Source organism: Dromiciops gliroides, chromosome 4 (assembly GCF_019393635.1).
Source record: "Dromiciops gliroides isolate mDroGli1 chromosome 4, mDroGli1.pri, whole genome shotgun sequence".
NCBI lineage: Eukaryota > Metazoa > Chordata > Mammalia > Microbiotheria > Microbiotheriidae > Dromiciops > Dromiciops gliroides.
In genome coordinates this window covers 328,819,398-328,833,088 of record NC_057864.1, presented here as the reverse complement: position 1 = coordinate 328,833,088, position 13,691 = coordinate 328,819,398, and the positions used below count along the sequence as shown (strand labels likewise).

At 32.3% G+C, this 13,691-nt stretch overlaps 1 protein-coding gene across 1 annotated transcript in view; it reads left to right on the top strand.

Annotated features, from left to right (window-relative positions):
- Positions 1-13,691, top strand: part of ASCC3 (activating signal cointegrator 1 complex subunit 3) — a 344,494-nt gene that overhangs the window by 107,048 nt on the left and 223,755 nt on the right. The window contains 1 exon segment of the mRNA XM_044004344.1: positions 5,383-5,454. Coding sequence (XP_043860279.1) covers positions 5,383-5,454 — 72 coding nt within the window.

The following is a 13,691-nucleotide window of genomic DNA, read 5'->3' as shown; positions in this document are numbered from 1 at the left end:
AACTTAATATTTTACTTTTTCCACAGTAATATGTACAAGACAATTTTAAACATTTCACTTTAAAAAACTTTTAAGTTTTAAATTCTCTCCCTTTCTTCTCTCCCATTGAGAAGACAAGTAATTTGATATGGATTATGCTTGTGTAGTCATGCAAAACATTTCCGTCTTAGTCATGTAGTGAAAGAAAATACAGACTAAAAAAAACCCAAACCCAAGAAAAATAAAGAATAAAGTATGCTTTGATTTGCATTCAGACTCTATCAGTTCCTTCTCTGGAGGTAGATAGCATTTTTCATCATAAGTTCTTTGGAATTATCTTGGATCAGTTGGGAATCAAAGGAATGCCCATCAGTTGGGGAATGGCTAAACAAACTGTAGTATATGATGGTGATGGAATATTATTGTGCTATAAGAAATGACAAGCAGGATGATTTCAGAAAGGCCTAGGAAGACTTGTATGAACTGATGTATCGTGAAGTGAGCAGAACCAAGAGAACATTGTGCACAGACACAGCAATATTTGATGAAGAATTGTAAATGACTTAACTTTTCTTAGCAATACAATGATCCGAGATAATCCCAAAGGACTATTGATGAAACATACTATCCACCTCCAAAGAAAGAACTGATATTGATTGAACACAGACTGAAGCATGCTATTTTTCACTTTCTTTCATTTTTTTCTTTTATTCAGATTTTTTTATGCAAAATGATAAATATGGTAATGTTTTACATAATTGTACATGTATAACCCATATTTGATTGTTTTCTGCCTCAGGGAAGGGATAGGGGAGGAAGGTAAGGAAGGATTAAAAATTGGAACTCAAAACTATAAATAAAAATGTTTATTATTTAATAAAAAATGAATTGTCTTGGATCATTGTATTGCTGAGATTAACTAAGTCATTCACAATAGATCATCATATAGGATTGTTGTTACTTGTGTATAGTGTTGTCCTGGTTGTGTTCATTTCAGTTTGTATCAGTTCATTTAAGTCTTTCCAGGTTTTTCTGAGAGCATCCTGCTTGTTATTTCTTATAGCACAATAGTATTCTATCACAATTATATACACCTTGTTCAGCCATTCCCCAATCGATGGACATTCCTGAATTTTCCAATTCTTTGCCACCACAAAAAGAGATGCTATAAATATTTTCGTTACATATATGTTGTTTTCCCCTTTTAAAATTTTATCTCTTTGGGATACTGACATAGTAGTGGTATTGCCTGTTCACAGGGTAAGCTAAAATTCTAGCTAGTCTGTCTAAAATGTCTAATGAGTGGTTGCCAATAAATTATAAGCTTTAGCAAGAGTTAGACTTTTAAGTATTTATTAAGGAGAATAAGAATTTGGTAAAGAGAGAGAGAAAGGCCTACATTCATCTATCTATTAAAGGGAGAGCACATTTTTAGCTCTCTTCTCCCTGGAGTCCTCAGGAAAGAGAGAGAGAGTCAGAGCACCAGCCTCCCCCTTCTTCCTCCCACAAGCAAACGTCACTTCCTGATGCCAAAGAAAAGATCTTACCCTCAGAGACCTTCACCTCATGGTGGAGCTTTTCTACAGTAAGTCTCCAGCAGGTGGTGTCATTCCAATCGTTACAAAATAGAGAACAAAACTATACTTGTCGGAGATCTCAACCTCTTCCTCTCAGAACTAGATAAATCTAATCACAAAATAAGTAAGAAAGAAGTTAAGGAGGTGAATAGAATTTTGGAATACTTAAATATGCTAGCACTCTGGAGAAAACCTGGGCATAGAAAGGAATTTACCTTTTTCTCAGTGGCACATGTCGCCTACACAAAAATTGACCATGTATTAGGACATAAATACCTCACAGTCAAATGTAGAAAGGCAGAAATAGTAAATGCATCATTTTCACATAATGATGGAATAAAATCTATGTGTAATAAAGTGCTATGGAAAGGTAGGCCAAAATTAATTGGAAACTAAATAATTTCATCCTAAAGAATGAGTGGGACAAACAACAAATCATAGAAATAAGCAATAATTTAATCAAAGAGAATGACAGAAATGAGACAACATACGAAAACTTATGGGATATAGTCAAAGCAGTTCTTAGGGGACATTTTATATCTCTAAATACCTACATGAATAAAATAGAGACAGGAGAGATCAATGAATTGGGCATGCAACTAAAAAAGCTAGAAAAAGAACAAATTAAAAATCCCCAATTAAATACCAAATTAGCAATTCTGAAAATTAAATGAGAGATTAATAAAACTTAAAGTAAGAAAACTATATACTTAATAAAATTAAGAGCTGGTTTTATGGGGAAAATCTAATAAAATAGATAAACCTTTGGTTAATTTGATTAAAAAAAAAAGAAAACCAAAATACTAGTATCAAAAATGAAAAGGGTGAATGTATCACAAATGAAGAGGAAATTAAAGCACTAACTAGGAGCTATTTTGCTCAATTATATGCCAATAATTTTTTTTTTTTGGTGGGGCAGTGAGGGTTAAGTGACTTGCCCAGGGACACACAGCTAGTAAGTGTCAAGTATCTGAGGTCAGATTTTGAACTCAGGTCCTCCTGAATCCAAGGCTGGTGCTTTATCTACTACACCACTTAGCTGCCCCTATGCCAATAAATTTGATAATCTAAATGAAATGTATAAATATTTACAAAAATATAAATTGCCCAGATTAACAGAAGAGGAAATAAGATCCTTAAACAAACCCACTTTGGAAAAAGAAATTGAACAAGCCATCAGTGAATTCCCTAAGAAAAAAATCTCCAGGGCCAGATGGTTGTATAGAACTGAATTCTACCAGATATTTAAAGAACAATTAATTCTAATACTGTATAAACAATTTTTTAAATAGGTGAAAGAGTTCTACCAGATTTCTTTATGAGACACATATGGTGCTGATACCTAAACCAAGAAGAGCTAAAAGAGAGAAAGAAAATTATAGCCCAATTTCCCTAATGAATATTAATGCAAAAATTCTAAATAAAAAATTAGCAAAGAGATTACAGTACTTTTATGGGGATGGGAAGAATATAAAACTAACGATGAGATAGAGACCATTATGAAATACAAAATGGATCACTTTATATTAAAAAGTTTTTGCACCAAAAAAAAAAAAAGCAACCAAGATTAGAAGGAAAGCAGAAAGCTGGGAAATTTTACAACCAATGTAACAGCCTCATTTCTAAGATATGCAGAGAACTGAATCAAATTTTTAAGAATATAGGTCATTCTCCAATTGAAGAATAGTAAAAGGATATAAATAGGCAGTTTTCAGACAAAGAAATTAAGCTATCAATAGCCTTATGAAAAATGTTCTGAATCACTATTGATTAGAGAAATGCAAATTAAAACTGCACTGAGGTACCACCTCACACCTTCAGTATGGCTAATATGACAAAAAGGGAAATGATAAATGTTCGAGAACATGTGGAAAATTGGAACACTAACACACTGTTGGGTGGAATTGTGAACTGATCCAACCCTTCTGGAGAGCAATTTAGAACTATGCCCCAAAGGATATAAAACTATACATACCCTTTGACCCAACAATTCCACTACTAGGTCTATATTCCAAAGAGTTCATAACAAAAAGGAAAAAGACCTACATGGACAAAAATATTTATAGCTGCTCCTTTTGTGGTGGCAAAGAATTAGATATTGGGGATGCTGATCAACTGGGGAATGACTGAACAAGCTGTGGTATATGACTGTAATGAATACTATTGTGGTGTAAGAAATGATGAGCAGACAGATTTCAGAAAAACTTGGAAAGACTTACATTGAACTGATGCCGAGTCCATTGAGCAGAACCAAGAGAACACTGTACCCAGTAACAGAAAAAAATGTGTGATGATCATCTGTGTAGACATAGCTCTTCTCAGCAATACAGTGATCCAAGACAATTCCAAAAGACTCATGATGAAACATGCTCTCCATATCCAGAAAAAGAACTATGGAATCTGAATGCAGATTGAAGCATTCTGTTTTTACTTTTGTTGTTATATTTATTTTGTTGTTGTTTCCTCTTTTTGTGTTTTTTTTCCCTTTATGTTCTGATTCTTCTCTCATGACATGACTAATGTGGAAATATTTTTAACATGATTGTAATGTAAAATCTTTATCAGATTGCTTTCTGTCTTGAGGAGGAGGCAGGGAAAGGAGAAAAATTTGGAATTCAAAATCTTACAAAAATGAATGTTGAAAATTATCTTTACATGTAATTGGAAAAAATAAAATACTATTTAAAAAATGAAGAAAAAATCTATTATCATTAACTAATAATGTATCAAAATATTAGTCACTAAAATGTAATGAAGGGTGTTTTAAGTTCCATATTTCCCTGAGCAGATATCCAAGTCAGTATTATATAATTTTAGAGTGACAATTTTCTTTTGCTTCAAGTGTATGTTATCTTGCACATAAATGGTGTTTCATAAACATTTGCTGAATTTAATTAATTTGGAACAAACATTATATTAATTCATTAAATTTCAATAAATAAATTACTAATCACCATTTATAGGCAATTATTTGACCTTTATCTTTTCTTCAGTTTCCTCATCATTAATAGGAAAAATAAATGTTTTCAAGATAAATATTAGAGATTGTGCTGGTATGAAGGCACGCAAAAGTACATTTCCTGAAACGTCTACCAACTTGACATTCTCCCAGTCTTATAAACATGGTCAATTCATTATTATGTTTTCATAATTACATGAAAAATTGTTAGAGCCAGAAGCTGGGTATATATTGACTTTGATTTGCAGTGGACTATATTTGTGAAAAAATTGTGGAAAATAAGGGTAACATAGAATGGTTCACTATCTAACTGTACATGGTAGTTGTCTTTTATCAGAGCAAATAGAAGAATTAAGAGTAATAAAAAATAAAGACATCCTTTCCACTAAATACTACAAATGGAGGTTGGCTTAATGGATTAAATCATACTTTTCATACTTAACTTTCTGTGTGACCCTTGACCAAGTGACTTAATGTCCTAGAAAACTCTATAAACTAAGCTATTTACAATTTGTCAATCTGTATTGTTAGAGAAAGTTCCCTACATTGATGTAGTCACAGGCCATTCCAAAATAAACACACACTCACATATGTTCACTGGGATGTTATAGAGGATAATGTCTTTGAAGAGCCTGGAGCTCCTGCTACGGTTACTACTATTTAAGGTATTTTAATTTTTTCATATTTCCTGTATGAATGAAACTGGTTTCAGATCTCTCTTGGAAGGGGATTGCCAGAGAAAGATGTGACCCCTGTTTGATTTATAGTAATAATTTATTATGTACATCAAAAACTAGAGTTTGATATCAACCAGAATTGCTATCAGTTAAACATTTTCTTTATTTTCTTTTTTTTAAAACTTTCCAGGTTCAACAGCTGAATAACATGGATGAAGTATGTTATGAAAATGTTTTGAAACAAATAACAGCTGGACACCAGGTATATTTACTTGTTTAAAACTTATTTTAGGGACAGCTAGGTGGTGCAGTAGATAGAGCACCAGCCCTGGGGTCAGGAGGACCTGAGTTCAAATTCAGACCTCAGACACTTGACACTTACTAGCTCTGTGACCCTGGGCAAGTCACTTAACCCCAATTGCCTCACCAAAAACAAACAAACAAAAATCACAACACCTTATTTTAGAAACTTATTAATGAAAAAAAAGAGATTAATTTAAAATTTCTTCTTAAGATGTGTTATTCTTGTGTTCTAAAATGATACCGATGAGGTGATTTTTTTAAAAACTGCGTGGTTATGGATGATGAAAGCACATTTAATTTGAGTCCACTAGTTTTGTGTAGACTTTAAATAACACCACCTAAGCACAAGAAGTCGTTGAAGAAAAAATATACATAATTATAATTCCCTATATTGTACTGCCTAAAAAATATTTTAAAAGTCTCATCATTTGGGTAAATTATTTTATTTTGAAATTATTGTTTAAGTTTTATTTTGTAATATATTAAATGCAAATTTGGCTCAATAACTTATGTGTAGAGATTGCATTTCTTTTGTACAATAATTTTTGAGGGCAAAATAATTGATAATTATCAATCTGACATTTATTTAACATTTTTAGCATCTGTTTTGTCATTTTATCTTTACTAGAAATCTGTGAAGGAGAGAAGGCAGGTTTTTATAGATGAGGAAATCACAGTAAACATCCTTCATTATTATGTCATTCTTATTTGTGTGCATTTCCTTCCCACCTGTTCAATGATAAGTACTTGGAAGGTAGTGAATTTTTCTTCTTGGTTTCTCCAGAACTTAACATATACTCCCTTACACATTTTCTATATTTAGTTTTGGGCAATAGCTACAATTCATTGGTTTAGGGATCTTCTAGTCTAGAAACTCCTTACACCAATATATTTCAGCTCATTGTAGATACTTAATAATTTTTCTATAATTTGAGCTCAGTTGAATATTACTGAATATTACTTTTGAATATAATAGGTATGTCTAATGCAGTATAACTGAATACACGCTAAAAGACATTTTCCCTTTACTCTTTAATTCTAAAATAATTTCTGTAATAATCTAGTGTGGATATTAGTTATTGGAAATCTATCTTCTCTACTTTTCTTAACTAACCAGTGTTCTGTGCTAAGGAAACTTTTTCTATGTCATGATAAACAGTTTTAAATTGTGTAATTGTTTTTTAAATTTTCCTGTTGGTTTTATTAAATCTACTTATATTATCAACAGTGCTTTAAAAACATCTGGAAATGCACATATAAATTTTTACCTTACAGTCTAGAATATGATAAAATATTTTGAATTTGATTTTGGTCAAGAAAAAAATGTGTTTCTTAATTGTTGTTTTGAAAATAGTAGTTAAAATGGAATTGTCTTGTAGAACTGTAAAGTTAAGGATGACTAGTCAGTAATGAAGCTAAATCATTATTTTATCTAACAAATGGCTTTCAGTGAGCAGATTATTGCCTTTTTCAGATACATAACTTCTTAAAATTGTCATAAAAATATATGTGTGTATATATATGTATATATTCTCACATTTGTAATTTAGATTCTTTTATAGTACTGTGCAAATGGATACTCAATAAATAGGATTTGATTTTAATGGAATTCTACGAATCACAAAATGTAATTTTTTTGGTGAAGAGTGGTTTAACGGTAGAAATGACAAAGCATTAGAATGCTTGTCTAGTCTTAAAAAATCTCAGATTTTCCAGTTTAAAAAAAGAAAAGATAATTTGTACAGCATATTTAAGTGTCAGGGCACTTTCAAGTTTACTGTTTTATATCTTTTACATTAATCTCATTAGCTCTTGCTCAGTCTCTTAGCATCTGAGAAACCAAATTTGTTTTATCTTTTATCTTAAAAATTTCCAGGCTTTACAACTCTGGAAATCCTCAGTCATTATCAGAATGAAATATTTACCTTTTTTATACTCCAGCAGAGAAATCTGTTTTCACACAGAGTTTTTTTGGTACTCTTTAGTTTAACCCCACCCCCATTTGCAAAATGGAGTCCAAATACTACTTAACATATATCTTATTTATTTTTTTATTTTCTAAAATTTATTCATCTATTTATTTATGTTAACATATATATCTTTTTAGCTTGATGATTCACAGTTTCTGTTAATTACTGTTATAATGTGCTTAACTCTGAATCTGCTGAAGTTATTTGGAACTCTGACTTTTTACCTCCATTAATTAGCCTAGTAATCACAGACTACTCATTTTGAAAGAATTGTAGCTTCATTGTTGACTTTTGATGCAATTCTGATTCAATTTTTGATGCAATTTTGATTCAATTACTTGAATACTTGAACTATCATCCTTTTATAAAAAGGCCTTAATTGTATGTAATGATTTTTTATGAACAAGATTTTTGCCCGTTTCTTAAAAAGCTATAGTTAAAAATGTCATTAAGCTAATGTAGTTATTCTTTTTACAAGCCTTTATATGACAATTTGTTGCATGAGTTTAATTTCAGCATTTGTTTTTCTTACAGATAGATTAGTATGCTTCCTGTTCTCCAAAAAAAAAAAAAAAGTTTCTTTTTCCCTAAACATCAGTAAGGCTTTAAGCCAGATTTATTGTTCACTTGTAATATGTCCAATTTAGGTTTCTGAAGGCATCTTCACTTTCTCATCTATTTAAATGTGCTCTCACTGTTTTAGGTTTAAATATTGTACCTTTTTGCAATATTGCTAACATATAAATTGCTTCAAGTCATTTTGGAAATAGATGGACTATAAACTTAAGTGAACAGAGGCCCTTACTTCTTTGAAGACAGTCTTCATTGTGTTTTAACTGATAAATATAAAAGTAATCTGTGCATTCTAAGAGGACATATCAACCAGATGCACATTCCTTAATGTATTGTAAGGTTCAAACTATTGGGTGCCAAGCATAGGCTCTTTTTTAAACTGTTAACATTGCTTTGTGCTGGTATTGGATTTCAATAAATCGTTAGAGTTTTCTTGTTTGATTCTGCTTTTACATGCTAACCGAATAATAAAAGTACAGTAGTGAATAAAGACAAAAGGTATCACTGGAATTTTAAACAATGTAGAATTTATCTGGAACATTTAAATGATACCTTCCTGCATGCAGGTCTAGTCCACGTAATATGCTTTCTTTGATCAAGTCATATATTTCTGGAATTCTTCCCTATGTATTGTGTGTGATTTGGTATTTGAATTTTATCAGGGAATTTAGGGGTTTTGATATTTGCCATTTATCCAAATTATTTAATAATTCTACTGAATAGTGTGTATCATTATTTTGATTTCTGGGGACCCTCATATTTTTTATGCTCTAGAAGTAGGCCATTTATTCTAAAATAAAATTTAAGTTAGAAAGGTAAAATTTTCCTTTTCAGAAATTGTGTTGTTTTATCCTGATTATGTTATAGTGTAGGCGATAGTATATGAGTCTGTTGTAGCTCTACAGTCATGTGCTTAATAGATTTTATTTTCCTTATTGCCTTTAAAAATATTAAAAACAATAGGAGGTAGTTGCAGTCAATGCAGGCATGTGTTATGACAGATGGAGAAAATCTTTTCATGTTGATTTTTCAACAGTCATACTCTGCAAGACTTTAAGATCTTTCTGGCTATTGGGAAATTAAAAGTTGGCGATTCAGCTTTTAATTTTAATCCATCTGCTCAAACTAATGAGATATTTCATTTATAAGCTTCTCCTTGCATTACCAGGTTCAAGTACAGCTTTATCATTCCTGTTAGTAAATTCCCTCCTCTGCTGTAATTTGTAGGAAGAGAAAGTAATGGATGCCTTAACTCTACTTAGGATTTTTTTTTTCCCCTGAAATACAAAGTTTGTTATTGTGAATAGAAAAAAAATTAGAAATTGACTCAACGGTCATGTCATGCCTGTCATGAGTAACTTGTTCTTTTTGTTAAAATTATGAAAAAATATTTATATTTTTAGAAAGCAGTTTTTAAAATGCTTATGTAGCCCACATATAACAAGATCTGCTATAGTGAATCAAGTGTGTTTTTGAAATAGAATTAAGAATGATGGTGTCATTTAGGTCCTATTCTAAAAAGTTTCTCAAAAATTAAAAAAAAAAAAAGGGGGCAGCTAGGTGGTGCAATGGATAGAGCACTGGCCCTGGAGTCAGGAGTACCTGGGTTCAAATCCGGCCTCAGACACTTAACACTTACTAGCTGTGTGACCCTGGGCAAGTCACTTAACCCCAATTGCCTCACTAAAAAAAAAAAAAAATTAAAAAAAAAAGTTTCTCGCTTTATGTCTTCTTCCATCCTCCACTCTCCCTTATAACAAAGAATAAAAAAGAGGAAAAATTAGTTTAGTGTCCAATGTTACCATAATTTCCACCACTGCTGCAAAGATTCTCTTCTTTGGTGACAAGCTTAGTTACAATTTTATGAACATTTAGTTTTCATTGTTTTATTGTTGTTCTTCCATATACATGATTATGGTCATTACATTTGTTTTCCTGGTTGCGCTCGTTTTACTTCATATCAGTTTATATAAATTTTGTGATGTTTTTCTATATTAATTGTATTTTGTATTTATATGTATCTATCTCTCTAGCCATCCTGTAATCAGGAGGACCTGAGTTCAAATCCATCCTTAGACACTAATTGTGTGACCCTGCTCAAGTCACTTAATTCTGTTTGCCTCACTTCTTCATTTTTAAAATGAGTTGATGGGGAAGCTAGGTGGCACAGTGGATAGAGCACCAGCCCTGGAGTCAGGAGTACCTGAGTTCAAATCCGGCCTCAGACACTTAACACTTACTGGCTGTGTGACCCTGAGCAAGTCACTTAACCCCAATTGCCTCACTTAAAAAAAATAATAAAAAATAAAATAAAATAAAATGAGCTGGAGAAGGAAATGGCAAAGCACTCCAGTATTTTTGCCAAGAAATCCCCAAATGGGATCATGGAGAATTGGATATGACTGGGGGGCAGGGAAGAGAGAGACAGAGTCAGTCTATATTCTAAAGAGATTAAAAGGGGGTGGGGGAATGGACTTCTGTAAAACTATTTATAGCAAATCCTTTTGTGGTAGCAAAGAATTAGAAGTTGAGGGGATGCCCATTAATTGGGAAAGGATTGAACAAGTGATAGTATATGGTTTTGTTTTGTTTTTTTTAAACACTGCACCACCTAGCTGCCTTGCAATATAGTATATGATTTTAATGAAATATTTTTGTACTATAAGAAATGACAAGATAGTTTCAGGAAAAAAACTAGAAAGACTTATATGAACTGATATAAAGTGAAGTAAGCAGAATGAGAACATTGTACACAGCAAAAGCAATCCTGTACAGTGATCAACTATTAATGACTTAGTTATTCTCAGCAATACAATGATCCAAGACAATTCCAAAGGACTCATGATGAAAAATACTGTCCCCTCTAGAGAAAGAACTGATAGAGTCTGAATGCAGATTGAAGCATGCTATTTTTCACTCTCTGTATTTTTTTGTGGCTTTTTTCCACCTTTGGATATGTGTCTTCTTTCACAATGTGACTAATATGGTAATGTGTTTTGCATGATTGAACGTGTATAACCAATAACAAATTGCTTACTGTGTCAGGGAGGGAGCAGGAAGAGATAAAATTTGGAACTGAAAATTTTCTAAGAATGAATGTTAAAAATTATCTTTTCATATAACTGGGGGGGATAAATATTTTAAAAAAGAAATGGGGCCTTTATCATAAATACTCACTGTAAACATTTTTTCTGCTTTCCTTCTAATTTTGGTTGCATTGGTTTTGTTAATGCAAAACCTTTTTAATTTTATACAATCAAAATTATACATTTTATATTTTGTAATGCTCTCTATATCTTCTTTAGTCCTAAATTCTTCCCTTATGTATAGATCTGATAGGTAAATTATTCTGTACTCTTCTAATACTCTTCTAATTTGCTTATAGTATCACACTTTATGTCTAAATCGTGTACTCATTCTGACCTTATCTTTGTAAGTGTTGTAAGATGTTGGTCTTTACTTAGTTTCTGCCATACTGTTTTCCAGTTTTCCCAGCAGTATTTTGTCAAATACATGTCTTCAAATTAAAAGACAGCACATATTCATTAAAGCAAAAGAACAACTTTCATCATACCTTGCAGTAGTTTTCTACAAATATAGGCAAATCATACACTAGACAACAGATATGTTTAGAAAATTTGGTAGGAAAATGGAATGAACTTAAATTCAACATGTCTGAAATTGAATTTTTCGCCAAATCCACCCACTTTTGAGCTTTCTTATATTTGCTGAAGGTATGACCATCCTTCCAGTAACTTTAGTATCATTCTAAATTCTTCATTCTTCCTTATTCCATATATACACAATTGCCCACTCTTGTTATTTCCTCTTGTATAATGTCTGGCCTTTTCTTGAAACAACAGCCTCCCTAATTCAGACCTTCATCACCTCATACCTGAAACGTTATATTAGTTCCTGATTTTATTTCCCTGGATCAAATGAATCCCTTTTTAAATTCATTTTCTATATAGCTACCAATGTGATTTTCATAAAGGTCTGACAATGCCACACACCTTCTCAGGAAACTCCCGTAGCTCCCTATTATTTCCAGGTTCAAATATAATCTGCCCCAACCTACCTTCCCAAACTGATTACACATTACTTTGTCCCTCAGGCCTAGAATATACTTGCTATTCACCTCCGTCTTTCACACTCCTTAGGTGTCTTTTATAGCTTAGTCTGGGGTCCACCTTGTATATGACCTTTTTGGTTCCCCCCAAACATATAGTGCCTTCCTTCACATCTCTTTTGTTTACATTTGCTATATATATGGAGATGTGCATACTTTCCCCTGCCTAAATCATAAATTATAGAGGGCAGAAATTGTTTGTGCTTTTGTCTCTATATCCTTTGTGCATACCATAGTGACTGGAGCAAAAGTGTGCTTGATAAATGTTTGTATATTTCTTGATATAAATGACTGTTGGTGGTGTGCCTGCACCTTGTCCATATTACACAAGAAGGCACACTTCTGCCTAGTACTTACATATCTGCATTTTGTCCTGACATTAGTCCAATTCTTTTTAGGCACAGTCTAATATAGTTTGCCCACGTTGTCATTTTCGCTAAAAGCAATTACCAATTATATTACATTTCTCTTAATACAACAATAACATTAGCTTGGCCATATCCCATTTTTAAAAAAGTTGTAAAAGTATGTAATTTTCTCGGGGAGAGAGGGGAAACCTCATTTTTCCTACATGAACTCAAAAGTTTCGATTTTTGGAGTCACGCACTCTCTGTAACTTAAAACATACCTATAGAGCAAACCCAACCAACTTTACTATTCAGTAATGAAAGGATTTATGAATATCACTTATAATTATAATGTATCATATTTTTTGGATTTAGGCTCTTTATACTAATAGCTTGAAGGGACTCTAGAAAACACCTCATTCAAAGTGAGGTATCTGAGGCCAAGGGAAGTTAAACGATTTGTCCAGGTTCACACAGGCAGTAATCACCAGAGGTGGAATTTGAACCTAGGCTTTCCTACTCCCAATTAATATTCTTTGAATTCTATCAACTTATCCTTTTTATTTCTTATTATTTCTATATTTTTGTTAAACTGTCTCTATTTCTATAGTTGCAGTTTTTTCAATGCATTTTGTCTTCAATCTGGTCAGAAAGGAGGTACAGCTTGACTTCCTGTAACAATTTTTAAGGAATTTCAGGTTTGTTTTGTCTTTTTTTTTTTAAGTGAGGCAATTGGGGTTAAGTGACTTGTCCAGGGTCACACAGCTAGTAAGTGATAAGTGCCTGAGGTCGGATTTGAACTCAGGTACTCCCGACTCCAGGGCCGGTGCTCTATCCACTGCGCCACCTAGCCGCCCCTTGTTTTGTCTTTTTAAGATTCCATTTTTTTGAAACAAGTTTATATTTAAATTACCAAAATAAATGATACTGATTTGATGATCTGTGTACTGAGCTTAGGTCTCTTGATGCTTTGGTGCCAAATCATGATTAGATTGAGATTCTACTAGTCAAGTTAGACCTTATTTGTATATGGTATCACAAATAATCACAGTGCCATATTCTTTGTCACTTGGAATGATTTTTGTCTTGCCCTTGCAAACTTTGGTTTGAACTTTGTTGTTTCTCCAAGGATGGTTATATTTATGTAGGAGTTGTACTTGAAAATATCTGATCCTTT